We start from the raw sequence: 17,104 nt of genomic DNA, 5'->3' as shown, positions 1-17,104 counted from the left end.
CATCCTTTGCATCAATCTGTTAATATTTCAATGATTTATTCCTGTTGATGCAAGGTAGCTTCCTTGTCACCTTAAACTACTTGATTTAGGGGTATAACCCCCAACTTGCCTCTAAGATATTCATAGGCATCCTTTGGCAATGGTTTGGTGAAGATATATGTAGTTTGTTCCTTTGTGTGAATGTATTCCAACTTCACTTGTTTGTCTTCTACCAATTCTCTGACATAATGATACTTGATTGCAATGTGCTTGGTTTTTGCATGCATTACTGGATTTTTAGATATATTTATAGCACTTGTATTATCACAATACAATATCACCAATTTTGTTACTTCTTCTTTCATTCCATTCAATAGATGTGTGAGCCATACGATGTTTGTACAATTGACTGCAGCTGCCACATATTCTGATTCTGCAGTGGACTGAGATATACATGTTTTTTTCTTGCTAGTCCAGGTAACCAGCCTTTTGCCTAAAAATAATGCACCTCCACTTGTGCTTTTTCTGTCATCAATGTTTCCTCCCCATTCTGCATCTGTATATGCATTGAGTTCAAATTTTCCATTCTTTTTGTAGTAAAGACCAAAATCATCAGTCCCTTTGAGATATCTCATTATTCTTTTTACTGCTATAAGATGATTTTCTTTAGGATTAGCAGAGAACCTAGCCACTATTTCAATTGCTAATGCTATGTCTGGTCTACTATGTACAACATATTGTAATTTTCCAATCATGGATCTGTACATTGTTTGATTCACTTCAGCTAACTCATCATTTTTGGATAGTTTATTTCCTATGGCCATTGGTGTGCTGACTGGTTTGGATTCCTCCAATCCAAATGTTTTAAGAATTTCTTTGATGTACTTTGATTGTGTAATAAATATTCCATGTTTGAGTTGATGAACTTCTAATCCAACAAAAAATTTGATTTCTCCAAACATAGACATCTCAAATTCATGTTTCATTTTGTCAGCAAAGCCTTTGCAAAGTACTTCCTTACCACCAAATACTATGTCATCCACAAAAATTTCAGATACAGTAATGTCTTTACCTTCTTCTACTTTGATGTACATGTTTCTGTTATCATCAGTTCTTTCAAATCCAATTTGCACTAGATACTTGTGAAGTCTCTCATACCATGCTCTAGATGCTTGTTTCAAACCATAGAGTGCTTTATGTAACTTACACACCATATCCCTATTATTTTCATCAAAAAATCCTTCTGGTTGTTCAATGTAGACTTCTTCTTCTAGTATACCATTTAAGAAGGCAGATTTTACATCCATCTGATAGACTTTAAAATCTTTGTAAGCAGCATATGCAAGTAAAGTTCTTACTCCTTCTATTCTTGCAACAGGAGCGAATGTTTCTCCATAATCTATTCCTTCTTCTTGAGCATAACCCTTGCATACTAATCTGGCTTTCTTTCTGGTAATCTCACCATTCTCATCTAGTTTGTTTTTGAATACCCATTTGGTGCCAATCACATTCTTGTTAGTTGGTCTAGGAACCAAACTCCAGGTTTTATTTTTTTCTTATTTGATCAATTTCCTCTTCCATATCTTTATTCCAGTCATCATCTTGTAATGCACCATATACTGTCTTGGGTTCAGATTTGCTGATCAGACATGATTCATGTCTTAGTCTGTTCCTTGTCATTGGTCTTGCATCTTTGTCACCAATTATTTGTTCAGTAGGGTGATGTCTTTTTACATATTTGGATAATCTTGGCTCTGTCCTTATTTCCATGTTTGATCTTTCGAATTCAGGATCACTATGCTCTTCATTTTTAGGTTGTTCATCATGTGTACTATCTTCAAAATCAGATTGTGCATTTTCTTCATTCTGTAACTCGGCTTCTGAATGCAACTCGGCATTCACTGGTTGTGAATCGTCTGAAACTAACACTTGTTGACTTTCAATTTGGTTGACATCATCCTCATCAGTAGTCATTCCTTCATAAGAATATACAAAGGTTCTGTACTCTTCCACTTTCTTTGGTTCTTCAGCTTGGACTTCTATGTGCTCATCAAAATTTACATTTGCACTTTCCACAATTTTATTAGTGTTAACATTTAAACACTTATATGTCTTACTTCTTGTGGAGTAACCGAGAAATATACCTTCATCACTTTTTGCATCAAATTTTCCATTTCTAACATCTTTAAGGATAAAACATTTGCAACCAAATACTTTGAAATGTTTTACATTTGGTGAGTAACCATACCATAATTCAAAAGGTGTTGTATTGGTACCTTTCTTGACTTGTACTCAGTTCAATGTATAAACAGCTACACTTACAGCTTCTCTCCAGTATTTTAGAGCAACATTCTTTTCCATCATTAATGTTCTAGCATAGTCAATTATAGATCTATTTCTTCTTTTAGCAATTCCATTCTGTGGGGGAGTTCTAGGAGCTGATGTCTATCTTTTGATTCCATTGTCATTACAGAATATCTCAAATTCATTTGATGTAAATTCACCACCTCTATCTGATCTTAGGTATTTCAAGGTTTTTCTAGTTTCCTTTTCAACTCTGGCCATGTACCACTTAAACATTTGAAAAGCATCAGATTTTTATTTTAAGAACATAACAGTCATCATCCTAGAATAGTCATCAACAAATAACATTATGTATTTATCTGCTCTATAGCTTTGTATTTCCATTGGACCACATAAGTCAGTGTGAACTAACTCAAGTATCTCTTTAGATGTATACTTTTTGCTTTTGAAACTTGACTTTTTCATCTTTCCTAGCTGACATTGTTTACACATGATATTATCAGGCTTTTTCAATTTTGGTAATCCTCTAACTTTCTTCATTTTACTAATTTTGACTAGATTGAAAAAGTTGACATGACATAATCTTCTATGCCATAGCCATTCATCATCAAATTTTGCAAATAGACAAGAAGCATCATCCATATCAAGGTAAAACAAATTACTCTTTGTTTGATCTCCTTTTCCTATTAGTTTACCATCATTGTCATAGATTTTTGCAGTTTTGTTTTCAAATTCCACTTTGCAACCTATATTGCCTAATTGTGAGACACTCAGTAAATTGTAGTTTAATCCTTCAACATAGTATGCATTGTCACATGAAATTTGGTCTGTGAGCTTAATGGAACCTTTTCCTTTGATTTGACATGGAGCATCATTACCAAATCTAACACTATTTCCATCATACTGAGTATAGTTAACAAACTTACTTTTGTCTCCTGTCATGTGATGTGAGCATCCACTGTCTATGATCTATCTGTCATTCTTGTTTATACATATCACCAGTGTTGTGGCCTCTTCTTCATCAGATTGGTCCTTCATGGCTACATAAACAACTTCATCATCCGTGTCATCAGAATTTTCTTCAACAATATAACACTTCTTACCTTTTTCTTTTTAATCTCTCTTGTCATCATCTCTTCTGTTCTTGTATTTGTTGCCTTCCTTGGAATCCTTTTTCTGTGGACATCTTGCAACAATATGACCTACTTCATTGCAATTGAAAAAAATGATGGGCATCTTACCTTTGAATTTTCCTCTGCCCCTGTGAAATCTTCTAGCGAGCAATGCTTCCAATTGTTCCACATCTTCCTCATCAGTGCTACTGTTACTAGATACATACTTCATTTTTCTTCCTTTCCTTGATTTCACCTATTCGGTATCTTTTAGTGATAGCTTGGCCTTAAAAGAAGATTCAACTTTTTCAGGTTTGTAGTTGTCAAAGTTAGATAACTCAAATGCAGTGAGTCTACCTATTATACCTTCAAAGCTTAGATTATTTCCTAGTATACATCTTAGCTATTGTATTGCTGATACTCTAATAGCATAGATAGGGAGTAAAGTTCTTAAGAACTTACTATTAACAGTATCTTCATCCAGTTGACCATTCAAGCATCTTATTGCACTTACCACTTCCTTTATTCTTGCACCATACTGAGCAGCATTCTCATTTTCTTCCATTTTCATATCATCAAACTTTCCTCTGAGACTTTCTCTTTTTGCTCTTTGTACATTCTGATCTCCTCCATAGATGTCTGATAGGGCTTTCCACATTTTGAATGTAGTGTCACATCCTTTAATATCATTAAATTCAGCATAGCTGAGTGCAGAGGCAATTTTCAGCATTGTCTGGTTGTGTTCTTGCTTGTTTTTCATGTCTTCTGCAGTAGGAGCACCTGTTGGATCTACATGTTCAGTGACAATTAAATTTTGGGCATAATCTCCTATTTATCCAAGATGTAGCTTCATTAAACTTTTCCATGCAACAAAGTTGTCTTCGTTGAGCTTCGGAGCTTCTCTCTTTGGCATTTTGATATTTTCTGCTAGTAGTCCCTTTAAACTGAATCAACAGTCTACTCTGATACCAATTGTTAGAATTGTTTAGAATAAATGAGAGGGGGGGTCAATTAGTTATTCAAGGTCCAAAATGCCCTAATAATACCTTTCTAATACTTTTATACCCTTTTCATTTGTTCAAACTTAAAATAGTCATATAAGCAAATTACTATAAATCAACATGCTAAAACATTCAAGATCAACACATGACACAATGATTTATGTGGAAACCCAATTTGGAAAAAACCACCAGTAACATGCTACTTGATTCTCACTCTTTTGAAGTGATGCCCTGTTAAAAGCCTGCTTTGTTAAAGGCTTACAACACACTGTTAAATGTGACCTTGTTAGAGGATTTCACCAAACTGTTAGGAATGGGCCTGGTTAAAGGTCTTTAGAACATCCACTTGGAATGTCACCCTGTTAAAGGATTTATCAAATGGCTATTAAACCAACCTAAGTCCATAGGATTTATGTTATTGTTACAATTGCTAGAAAGTAACGATAATGGTCTTTGATCTGATATAACTTACAACATACTTTGCAGATTTTAGATCACTCTTTCAGTTCAATCCTTATGCTTCGCTTCAATCACTTCAGCTATGACTTGCTTGTCTCTCTCTCAAGCTTTGTCTCCTTGAGTCTTCTTACTCATTTTGCCAATGCAATCATCCTTCTGGTCATCTATCCAAACAGAGTTCATGTGTTGTCTTCTCCTTAGCACATTCTTCAGCATTTCATGATTTATGCTTGACCACGGTTCTCTCTCACTATTCCCCTCTATTCCATTTTCTTCTTCTCTTCTTTCCATTATCTTATGTCTTCTTATATACAAGTCTTATTTTCCTTTGCCGCTCAATTCTCCTTCTCTAATTTTAGGGTTTCAAGATGGATTAGGTAGGATACAATGTATCTACCCCATATCTTGTTTTCTTCGCCAATTGTATCTTAAAAACGTTCTACATGGTGTTTTGTGCCACCAGCTCATCATTCTTATCTTCCTTTTAATTCATATATTTTTAGATAACAACCTTGTTGGCTTAGATTTGGCGAATCTTCAATTTTCTAAATAATGCAGCAACTCGGCATTATTTAGTTACTAGTGCTCGGCACCTCTGTGTTACTCGGCATCATTGAGTTACTGGTTCTCGGCACCTAGTTCTTGCTCGACACTTGAACTTGCTTGGCACTTGATTCTACTCAGCACTTGGTTTTGCTCGGCACTTGCTCGACACTTGGTTCTACTCGGCACTTGGTTCTGCTCGGCATCTGAACTTGCTCGGCACTTAACTAGGAATTTGCTCGGCTCTTACTAGCTTGCTCAGCTCCTTCTTTCTGATGAACTTAGTTTGAGCTTTACAAAAGACTTAGCTAAAACCTTAAATCTTTGATATGTTTCAATGTTCTCATTCTTTGTATCTTATAGTATGTCATCAAATACACTTTATCATCAATGGCTTAGCTGATCCTTGTACTTCATTACAACATCATAACTGCAACCTTTCTCTAGGTGTACTAATTACATCTTATTGATTGCCTCCACCTTGACAATCAACTAATTGATAGTATTTGGATCATTAAAGTAATTGTCATCCCTGCAAGTAGCAAGTTTGACATCAATGACAAAAGAATGATTGAAGACATTCATTACTAGTTCCATTATTATTCCAACAACTTTTCTTATGATCATTTCAATCATTTCCAACAGAATACCCTTAGTCAAAGGGAAAAACTATGGTGGGGATGATACCTAAAATTCATCACTATAGTAATAAGGTGTCCAATTAGGAGCTTTACAATAATGTCATCTTATGAATGACTACACTCTATTAGAAGTTTTTAATATCCTACTAAAAGTATTAAATCTTGTATTAAAGACTACTCTATTAAGATATTTTATCCCACTTTTATAGTGTATCACCTGATTAAAGGATTTATATAATATGTTCAAAATCAAACTACAAATTCCTGTTAGAGATCACCTTGCAAAAGGATTTAACAATCTTGTTGATTAACTAATTAGGTATAAACAACAAGAATTTGACCTCTAATTTTCCTAACTCTTCTTAATAGGTTTTTTGCTTCAATTGTTTCTCTTCTAATAACTTATTGTTCTCCTTATTGTTGATAGATTCTTCTTTATCACTTCTATGATAACTACTCATGCTACATCCAATTAATTATCTTCTTCATACCACACACTAGTCATAGACCTCTTCTCTCTCTTTTTTTATTTCTTTACCATTTTCACTTGATAACCTAATTAGGGTATTCTATTCTAGAACCTTCGACACATTTCTTTCTTTTGTTACTCCAATAAATCATTAGTTTTGCCTATATGCTAGGTCTCCATACATCAGAAATAGCATGTAGTACTCTGATAGAACTCTCCTTACAACATAATTTTTCATACACCATAATGTAGAGTTTTTACCAACAATGGCAACATTTAAAATAAATACCAACAAGGGTATATAATTTTTTGCTTAATAATAGATAGTATTGTGAAAAGGGTTTTCTTCCAACATATGATAATGTTATAAATGCATAAAGCATGAAGTTTATTTTTTTGTAATGAATGTAATAGTATATCATTTTCTGATAATGAAAGATGTACATTCCTATTGTATCCTGTTGGATCCATTTTGTCTTGAGTTGTACCCTCATCAATTTTTCGTAGCTACTTTTACACCAACAAGATTCATTAGTTGGCCCTTACCATTTCTCTAATTAAATGCTATATTATTTAACAATAGTTATGATTGGACCTTCTATTTTGATTGGCACTAAGAACTAATTTTATATTCTAAATAAAAATAAAATGTGCCAGTAAATACAAATACAACAATATAGAAAACATTATAATTTTTTCCAAATATATAAAAAACTAAAACAAAGCTAGAAATGTCGTTGAAGTCTAACAAAAAGTTTATAAGAGAAAACAACATAGATTTCTTGCCTTTACATCTTTGATGAATAATTTTGAGTTCAACGAGATGCATTCCTTTAAAAAAATGTTTTTTTAATACAAGAGCATCTAAGGTCTTTTCTACTTACCCTAGTAGTCTGATGGAAGCGCATCCTTGGTTTAACTTTCCTACTTTTTTTAGTCAATGGTTTCCAAGTTCCAGTAAAACTCACTTTAATAAGTATCGACTGAATGATCTTTCATATGTCGAACTAGTCATTTTTATTTGTTGGGAGAGTGGAAGTCTTGGCTAAGTTCAAGTATCAACTAAGTTGTAGATGATGTGTAATTCCTTTGTTGACCAAGTTGTAATTCCTATATCGATTGAAATGTTGTTGATGCCAAGTTAAAATATTGATCGAGTTGTAGTTTTAACTAAGTTTATTATGAAATGAATTTGTTTGGTGACTGAGCTCTTTCATGTGCTGAGTAGGCTAGTGATTCTTTTGATGGTTGGTCATGTCTTGGTCCTTCATTGATCAAGTTTTCTATGTTTGGTTCTAGTTTTAGCAAACCTTTGAATTTAATTTTGTGTTAGGTATTTAATATTTGTTGTGAGTTGACTCATGGTTTGGATATAAATTTGATGTAAGGGTTTATTTAGTTGATAATTTGTAATAGGGCAACTTGTTCCCATGTTTGTATTTAAGGGAGTCTTGGGTAGAGTCTTAGTGATTTATGATTATTATAATTCAATCATGGATTCATGAAGAAGTCACTCAATTGAGGAGTCTTAAGTAGTGTGGAGATAGAAGTTTGCATTTGAGTTTGGAGATCTATTCTTCTTTATAATAGTCATAACCTAGAAGGTTGTATAGTTAGATATGTTGGATGTAAACTTGTTGATTTGAATATATGAAATATTGTCTCTCTGCATCTGAACCCCATTCATCTTGTTCATTTTACGCTATGTGTTTATTTTCTGGAATTAGTGGATTTGTGTTTCATCAGTTTTACTCCATTTATTTTTCTATTTCCTTATATCTTCTAATGAGGAAACTCTCATCAACCTCAAAAATTCCATTACTTTGGCTCCTTAGAATTCCATAGATAATTGGATCCCTACCATTCATTCCTACAATATGATGGGAATCACTTGTGATTCAACAACAACAAGAGTGTGATTATTTAATTTGGTAGATATGAGATTAAAGGGTTCCATCTCCCCTTTAATTGGTAATCTTTCATTCCTCACACAATTCATCCTTCTTAACAATAGTTTTTCAAGCTAAATTTCATGGGAAATGGGGACAATTAAAGACCTAAAGGCTCTCTATCTTTCAATCAATCTATTAGAGACCTCTATTCCAAGGAATCTAAGTTCAAATAAGAAGGCAAGAGAAATGAACCTTGTTACTAATCAACTAACTAGAACAATTTCTTCAAAGTTGAGTTTCCTTAGAAATCTTTGGCTCCTTAAGCTCAACGAAAATACAGGGCACACTTTGGGGGCTCCAAGGAGCATGAACCTACTTAGTCAAGGAAGAGATGAGGATAAAGACTAAATTATCCATCTCAATAGAAAAATTGGGGGAAGGGCCTGCTTTAGGATGCAAGGCTCAGTGAAACTCATCCAGTTTGAAAAAAAAACTTTGGTGTAGAGGGGCTCCACCGTTAACTCAAGCTTTCTATATTAACAATGACAGAGATGAGAAAATCTAAAAGGTGAAATAGATCTTCACATTACTTGTAAGATGATTATGTATTAGAAACAAATCAGAATGGAAGCATCTATACCTTGCTTCCAAAGTCGCAAACTTGATAAGAATAGTGGCCACCGCTTTCCACTCACCAAAAGCTTCTCTCTGTTGAAACCACTCAACAATTTTGTGATTTTCTTCCCAATTTTCAAGAAAGGCTTGAAATCCTTTTTTAGAGATACTCTGGTCTTTGTGGGAATTTTGGTGCCCTTTGTATTTGACTTTCTAACAAGCACAATAAATTGTGATATCAATAAGAGTAAAGCTTTTCCAATACTCACCTTACCATCCTCCCAAGAATCAACAAATTTCTTATATAGTTATAGGTTGTACGTGTTCATTCCTTCCACATACTTTTTGAGTTACCCATTCTGAATAATCTACAACACCTTGGAGTCATTTTTATAATCCTCACATTTGCTAATCTCGATTTGATACATATCTCCTCCCATTGTAACCACAAATTACATCTCTTAGAAATCTCAAATCCATAAACCTAGAACCCACAAAACACATCTAACCTAGGCTTCACAAAGTTGGAATAAAATATGTTACACCGTAAAGTAGGAAAGGAAAAATCATAGAGTGTGAGCCAAGAAATAAAGTATGAAATGATACAATTAACTATCATTGATTATAATGTAATTATTGCAGAAGATGGCAATATCTTGTAATACCACTGCACAAACCCATGTGGGGATCAACTACATGTCTTCCCATATTTTAAAGTACTTAGTGTACTTCCTTCAAGGGCACCATCCTATTGGTAGTATTATTACCCTCCCAATAGATGTGGTTGAAGATAACATTTTATGTCATGTCAATTAGCCTCATGGTCTTACTGATGATCTCCCTACCCTTGCATTCTATTTCACCTTTTAATTCAAATTTTTATCACATTAAGAGCATCGCCTTCAACAAAAAAATTGGTGTAATCTTTTTGAGTCATAATTTTAATACAGTTAAAGAGGGCTAACATTTTTTCCACATACACCATTTGTGTACTCTAATTAATTGTATATGTTGCCTCATAATTCCTAATGAGGCCACCATTCTATTCCATTATATTTATATGTTAAATATTCCTTAATATTATTTACATGCATCCATTTTTATTACTTAAAGATAAAAAATAAATTTGCATTGATTTACATATTTATATATTAATTATATATTACAAATCTGAAAATTTATGTATTCTATATGTGAATTCCAACCTTCCTTTTACCATACAAATAACAATTCTTAAATTTTTCCTTTCGAAATCTGATCTTGAATATTTTTATTTTTATTATTAATTTTTGAGGGATCGAATTATATAAAAAAGATTTCCTTCAAAGAATCTTATCTACACAACTTACTTCCAACAAGAACGAATCCTTTTCATTTTCTTAATACCATGGTATGACGGATACAATCATAGCGGATGATAACTAACATACTCATACAATCATACCATTTTATGGTTTCCCAAGACGACATTTGGGAGCTATGAACATTTTAGTATTTTTTGTGGGTTTTAGTTTGAAGTTGTATGTTGTTATGCTTTCTATACAAACTTGGAACTCAAAGTTTATTTGATTTTTGGGTGCTTTGTAGCCATTTGGATAATGGGGTTTAATTTCATCAATTTTCAGCAATGTTGATTTTTGAGCAATTTTCACATCGCATTGTTTTGCATGCCACCCAATTTTCTTGTGTATTTCTTGGCATTTATTTTGGTCACAGATCTGGAATGTATATCAAGTTTCAATTTCTACCATGTAGTTTCACTTTACATCATTGGGATTCATATAGAATCCATACTTTCTTATTTAGGCTGGTTGAGTGAGTTGATGATGTTTGATGTTTTGTTACCCTATTATATACATGTAGAATTCATGCTCCCAAATATAGGCCATTTGAGTGAGTTTGTTGTACTCATTTCATTTGTTGCATTTCTCATATCAAATACTTGCATTGCTATTATGTAATTACATGCGTGAAGATGGTTGTGGTCACATATGAGCACATGCATGCTCATGTGACAAGATCTTGCAACACCCAAACTCCTAGATATAGGTTGGTTTAGGGATTGTTCATTTGGGGGTTGGCTTGGAAACTTCCATTGCCTACAAGCACTCATCATGTGATGACCATGGGTATGTAGGGTAGGCAGTGGTCCATGGAGTGTCTTCTCTCATGTACCTTGGTCTAAAATTGGTTGACAAGGTAATGTGAAGAAGTTTTAACAAGTCATAATCAAAATTAACAAATGAAAAGTATCACACAAGGTCTTTGAGAAAACCTACTCAAGAAAACAAGTAGTACTTTCTAACTTGTCCGATGTGTTCTATAAGGTGTTTAGGGTACCCTCTTCAGCATTCTTACTTCCTAGAGAGAGAGAGAGAGAGAGAGAGAGAGAGAGAGAGTTTGCATTCTCTTCTTCCTTATTCCTTATTCCTTCTTCTTTGTGATACTTAAGATATATTTTATACATATGAAATGATTCATTTGAGATAGGTTCCAAACTTCTATGAGATAAGATAAAGATTCTAGAAATTTTTTGAGCTTTACGATTATAGACTTAGCCAATTTCAAGGTTCACCATTTGTCATTCAACATGGTGTCTAGTAGAGGGGTGGTTGTAACCTTGAGCGTTTGTCTTGTGCATGACCTTTGAGGGTCTTTTCTTGTAATTTGTGATTATGTTTTGGTTAGTTGGAAATGGACATGCATGTTTAACCATTCATTGAAATTTAACCTTGATCTTATGAAGAACATTGTGTTTGGGATTGATAGTTCAGTATGTACCACTTCTGATCCATGGATGTAATATGGATCTCCTTTGGGTATTCTCATGATTTTTGTGATCTTTGGTTTGTCAGTTATGATTTAGTACTTGGGGATCCTTGGAAGTGTCTGTAAGACTTCCCCTGGTGTAGGTGGACATGTGAATTTAGCTATGGTCCCCATTTTTTTATCTTGATTAGATTTTTCACTCTTGCACTTGGTTACTTTATGTTGTGGTTGAGTACAATTTATCTTTAAAAAATATTCATTTAGTGCATGTTTTATCCTTGTGTTCCAATGATCTCCAGGCTGGACATTACAAGTTACATTACTTAATAGCTTACAACCTTTGTTACATTTTTTGGGATATTTAAAATTTCTTGTGCATCTATTTTCTATTTTCAAAGAATGGAATTTGTGGACTTGGATGTATGATTTAGACCAAAGCCTATTAAACTATGGCATATAACTATTTTAGTGGAGTATCATATCACACCTGACAAATTGAACTACAAAAGATGTTCTTTCAAGGCACACAGTATTTCCATCATATGGGAAATATAAAAAATTGGCTATTTTTTCTATGGTTTTATTGATTAACATGTTTCACTTTTATATAAAAATTGTGCCTTTTTCTAATTTTTTATTTCGTATCGAAGTGAAATTTAAAAAATTTGTACTAGGTGAGGCACACCTCTAGTGGCTCATGAAGCTCTATGTAAATGCTTTCTGTGTGCCTGTTGGAGTTTATTTAGCCCCCTCTTAATTGAGTGTTCTAGTGTCTCCTTGTGAATATTGGAGTGGAAGGATCCTTTTCGCCTGAGTTATAGAGGAGGCTCACGCTTAGATTTCTCTCTAGACCACAAGAAGTGGATAAAGTAAACAAGGTTGATCATCACATGTCCAACAACACTTAGCCTCCCTATCACCTATAGGAGCAACTCTTCGCTAACATACTAGTACACCAACAAGATTCCTTAGTTATATATCTCTTATCATTTGTGTAGTTAATGCCACTAAATTCCAAGAATAAAATGTTAAGGAAACTGATATATATGAGTGGACATTCTTGATCATAATCTAGACTTTGTTAAATGCATTAGGATAGCTAGGTGGTTGGGATCCTTCTCAATTTTCTATTAACCACTTAGTAGTTGCATGCAAATTTTTGTAAGTGAAAACTTATAGTTTTCTCTTGTATGAATTGTAAGAATATTTTTTTATATCCACCCCTATTTTATAAATAATAATCTAGATTTTTACTTATTAAAAAAAAAAGGTTATCTTCTAAGTTTGCAAGAAAGCTGCTTTTATCTTGTAAATAACAATAGAATATTATCATTGAACCAGCATATATATAAATAGAAAAATAAAATTAGAAAGAATAATTATTTTGATATATATTTAAAATGAAAACTAAACTAGAAAAGCACGGGAAGTCCAACGAAATATTTATTAAGAGAAGAGAACACAGATTTTCCTGACATTTGCCTTAACCTCTTTGGTAAACATTTAGTGTTCATCAAGATGCATTATCTGTCCGGAATGTGTTTTACTCTGCTTCTTTTTCTCTTGCCATGTACGTCTGTCTGTACTGATGAGGAAAGCCTCATGGACTTCAGGAATTTCATTACATTGGATCCTCTGAATTCCTTAGCCAATTGGATCCCTACCATTCATTTCTGCAATTGGACTGGAGTTACTTGTGATTCAACAGCCACAAGAGTGCGATTCCTTAAGTTGGTAGATATGAGATTAGAGGGTTCCATCTCCCCTTCAATTGGTAATCTCTCACACCTCACACAACTCCTCCTCATTAACAACAGTTTTGTAAGCCAAATTCCTCAAGAAATAGGGCGGATTCAAGGGCTAAAGGCTCTCCATCTTTCAATCAATCTATTACATGGCTGTATTCCTAGGAATCTGAGTTCATGCAATGAGTTGAGAGAACTGAACCTTGCTGGTAATCAATTGACAGGAACAATTCCGTCAGAGTTAGGAATGCTTACAAATCTCCGGCTTCTCATGCTTGGCGAAAATAACCTTTCTGGTAACATCCCTCCATCCTTGGGAAATCTCTCCTACCTGGAAACATTGTCTATGGAAGATCTCGACCTCGAAGGTCACATTCCACCTGAATTTGGAATCCTAAGAAGCCTGACCTCCTTTATCCTAGTAGAGAATCCCCGTTTAACAGGTCCCATTCCCTCATCAATCTCAAATTGTTCAGGATTGGTAGAATTCGCTCTGTATAGCAACAACCTGACTGATACAATCCCCCAAGAATTGGGCAAGCTCTCTCGCCTCAGAGTCCTACTTCTATGGGACAATCAGCTGAGAGGCACAATCCCAGCCACAATCGCCAACTGCACACAACTGTTTTTGATTGATTTGGAGTCAAATGAACTAAGTGGAGAAGTACCAGTGGTGCTGAGCAGGCTTTCCAAACTGAAATTCCTATACCTTTCGTCCAATCAACTTGTTAGCGGCAGCTCTGCCACAATTCCCATCCTTACCGCTCTCTGCAATTGCACTCTCCTGGAGAAGCTAGAGATTTTTGACAACTGTTTGACTGGATACTTGCCAGAGCAGCTTCCCACGAATCTCTCTCTCTTGAGATTAGATGGAAATGAGATAACTGGAAATATACCAGCTCTTATTGCCAGGATAACCAATTTGGGAGACCTTTATTTGTCTTCCAATTTCCTTACAGGCCGCATCCCATCCTCTCTGAAAAGACTTGGGAGGTTACAGAGACTTTTACTGGACAACAATAGGCTGCAAGGAAACATACCCAGTGAGATTGGTGAAATGAAAAGCCTAGGGATGCTATCACTGAGCCATAATATTCTTGCTGGAGAGATCCCTGCTACAATTGGTGAGCTTAAACAGTTAACACATCTTGTGCTTAACCACAACCAATTATCTGGGAATGTACCTGCAAGTTTAGGAAAATATTACAGTTTGCAATTGCTGGATCTGTCCAACAATCACTTCAGCGGGCCGATACCCCGTGAGATAGCCACTCTTGCTAATTTACAGTTTTATTTCAATTTGTCTAGAAACTCATTGCAAGGATATTTGCCTCTGGAGATTGGAAAGATGATTCATGTTCAAGCCATTGATGTTTCAGCTAACATGTTACAAGGTACAGTTCCTGGCACCCTGGGAAGCTGTGAAGAACTTGCATATCTGAATCTTTCTTCCAATGAATTGCAGGGGACAATACCAAATTCTCTCAGTGGCTTAAAAAGTCTTGTCAGTATAGATCTATCATCAAACAACCTTTCAGGTTTGATCCCCGTGTCTCTAAATTCTCTGAATTTGCTCAAGAACTTTAACTTGTCTTTCAATAACTTCAGTGGACAAATCCCAGAGGAAGGCATCTTTAAAAATTTAACAGCTGCATCATTTATGGGAAATATGGGTTTGTGTGGGAAAATGATGCAATTACCTGCATGCTCTGTTCATACTACTCAGCCTAAGAAGCCCATTTACAGAACTCGAATATTGGCACCAGTATGTGGAGCAATTGTCTTCCTATTAGTTTGTTTATTGATCTTGGGAGTGTTTTACATGAGGCGCAAGTTCAAATGTGTTGTTCACAGTGAAATGTTGCCCCTGAAGCTCCTGGATGACAGGGGAATTTCGTATCAAGAAATTCTTGAAGCCACGGATGGATTTAACCAGACAAACTTGTTGGGGACTGGCTGCTTTGGTTCAGTGTACAAAGGCATTATGGGTGATGGCAGAGTGGCTGCTTTCAAGCTTCTAAATTTGGAAAACGAGGGAGCCAACAAGAGCTTCATCAGGGAGTGCGAAGTGTTGGCAAAAGTCAGGCACAGGAATCTGGTAAAAATCATATCTTTCTTTTCAGGGTTCAGATTCAAATTATTGGTTCTAGAGTTCATGGCCAAAGGAAATTTGGAGACAATGTTGCATTCCATTGATTACCAATTGACCTTCTGGGAGATATTGAACATAGCAATTGATGTTATCCATGGATTAGAATATCTGCATCACGACTGTTTTCTGCAAGTTGTGCATTGTGACATAAAACCAACCAACATTCTTATGAACGAGGATATGACAGCGCATATAGCAGATTTCGGGATTGCTAGAATGATTTGTGGGTCTGACAGCATTACCATTAACTCAGGAAGGATTTCAACAATAGCTCTGAAAGGATCTGTTGGCTACATAGCACCAGGTAATTCTTCTAATTAACTTCGCTTTGCATATTCTTTGTCTGTTGTCAAATTGCTCATCTACGCGGTTTGAGCAGATGCCTTCTTTTTCTTTTACGATGCAGAGTATGGAGTTGGTGGAAGCGTATCAACGACAGGCGACATTTACAGCTACGGCGTTATGTTGTTGGAGATGGTAACTGGAAAGAGCCCAACCCATCATATATTTGAGGGGGGATTGAACCTCCACAAGTGGGTGAAAATGCACTTTGAAAACGAGTTGGAGGAGATTATTGACATGAGAATGATGAGGGATATAGGAGAAAATGAAATAAACCAGTGTGTCGTGCCTTTCATACTTACTGCGCTGGAATGTTCAAAGGAATGCCCCAATGAAAGACCCACAGCCAGAGAGGTGGTAGGAAGAATCCAAAGTGTCAGAGAAACTCGTCTGAGGCAAAACACTTCTCAAGCTCATACCTATTGAAGTTTACTGAAATTATGTTAATGTTATCAATAGGTCTCCATTGGAAATTTGCATAGTTACATCAAAGGGGGGGACCGGGACAGAGGGGCCTCAATTTGGTGATGGCGGGGGACGAGAGGGGGATGATATGACACTTAAAATCTTAATTATGAAAAGATGTGTAACAATATAGGACATAAATATGAAGTATAAGTTCATCAAGACTGTTATTGGTAGTTTAGTTTTAGCATTTACATTGCATTGAATATTGAACAATGAACAATGAAAGAGATTTAAGCTCTAACTTCTAACTTCTATCAAATAACTTAAATTAAAATAATCAAAGATTGAAGATTCAAATGGCATCAAATTATTGAGTATTATTATCTCATTAATCATTCACTAACATTGTAAACTTAATTACACCAAATAGCAACAACTATGATATGATCACAATGATCAATGTTCAATGTTTCAAATTTCAAATAACAAATGTGATAATATCCAAGTCTCAAGTGCAAACTACAAAATTAAAAGGAAAAATGTCAAGCACTTAAGACCCAAGGGCCACCAAAATGCAGTAGAGGCTTCCTAGCGGCCTCTAATCATCCATGTCAACCTCAGGCTTAGAGTCAACAAACTCATCCTTCAAACACTCGGGCTCTTCGAGGGTAAC

The 17,104-nt window shown here is 35.0% G+C and overlaps 1 protein-coding gene across 1 annotated transcript; it reads left to right on the top strand.

Moving 5' to 3' along the window:
* Positions 1-13,250: 13,250 nt before the first annotated feature.
* Positions 13,251-16,564, top strand: LOC149528841 (uncharacterized). The gene is made up of 2 exons (XM_089809368.1): positions 13,251-15,985; positions 16,088-16,564. The coding sequence occupies exons 1-2, from the start codon at positions 13,303-13,305 to the stop codon at positions 16,447-16,449; spliced, it is 3,045 nt and encodes a 1,014-aa protein (XP_089665494.1). The 5' UTR covers positions 13,251-13,302; the 3' UTR covers positions 16,450-16,564.
* Positions 16,565-17,104: the final 540 nt, after the last annotated feature.

This window comes from Cupressus sempervirens, chromosome 11, assembly GCF_028749045.1.
Source record: "Cupressus sempervirens isolate cs-2001-9-10 chromosome 11, ASM2874904v1, whole genome shotgun sequence".
NCBI lineage: Eukaryota > Viridiplantae > Streptophyta > Pinopsida > Cupressales > Cupressaceae > Cupressus > Cupressus sempervirens.
This window is presented reverse-complemented; position numbering and strand designations above follow the sequence as displayed.

Coding starts and splice junctions, on each gene's coding strand:
- LOC149528841 (XM_089809368.1), top strand. CDS start 13,303: ATGCATTATCTGTCCGGAATGTGTTTTACTCTGCTTCTTTTTCTCTTG. Junction 15,986..16,087: donor TGTTGGCTACATAGCACCAG/GTAATTCTTCTA, acceptor TTTACGATGCAG/AGTATGGAGTTGGTGGAAGC.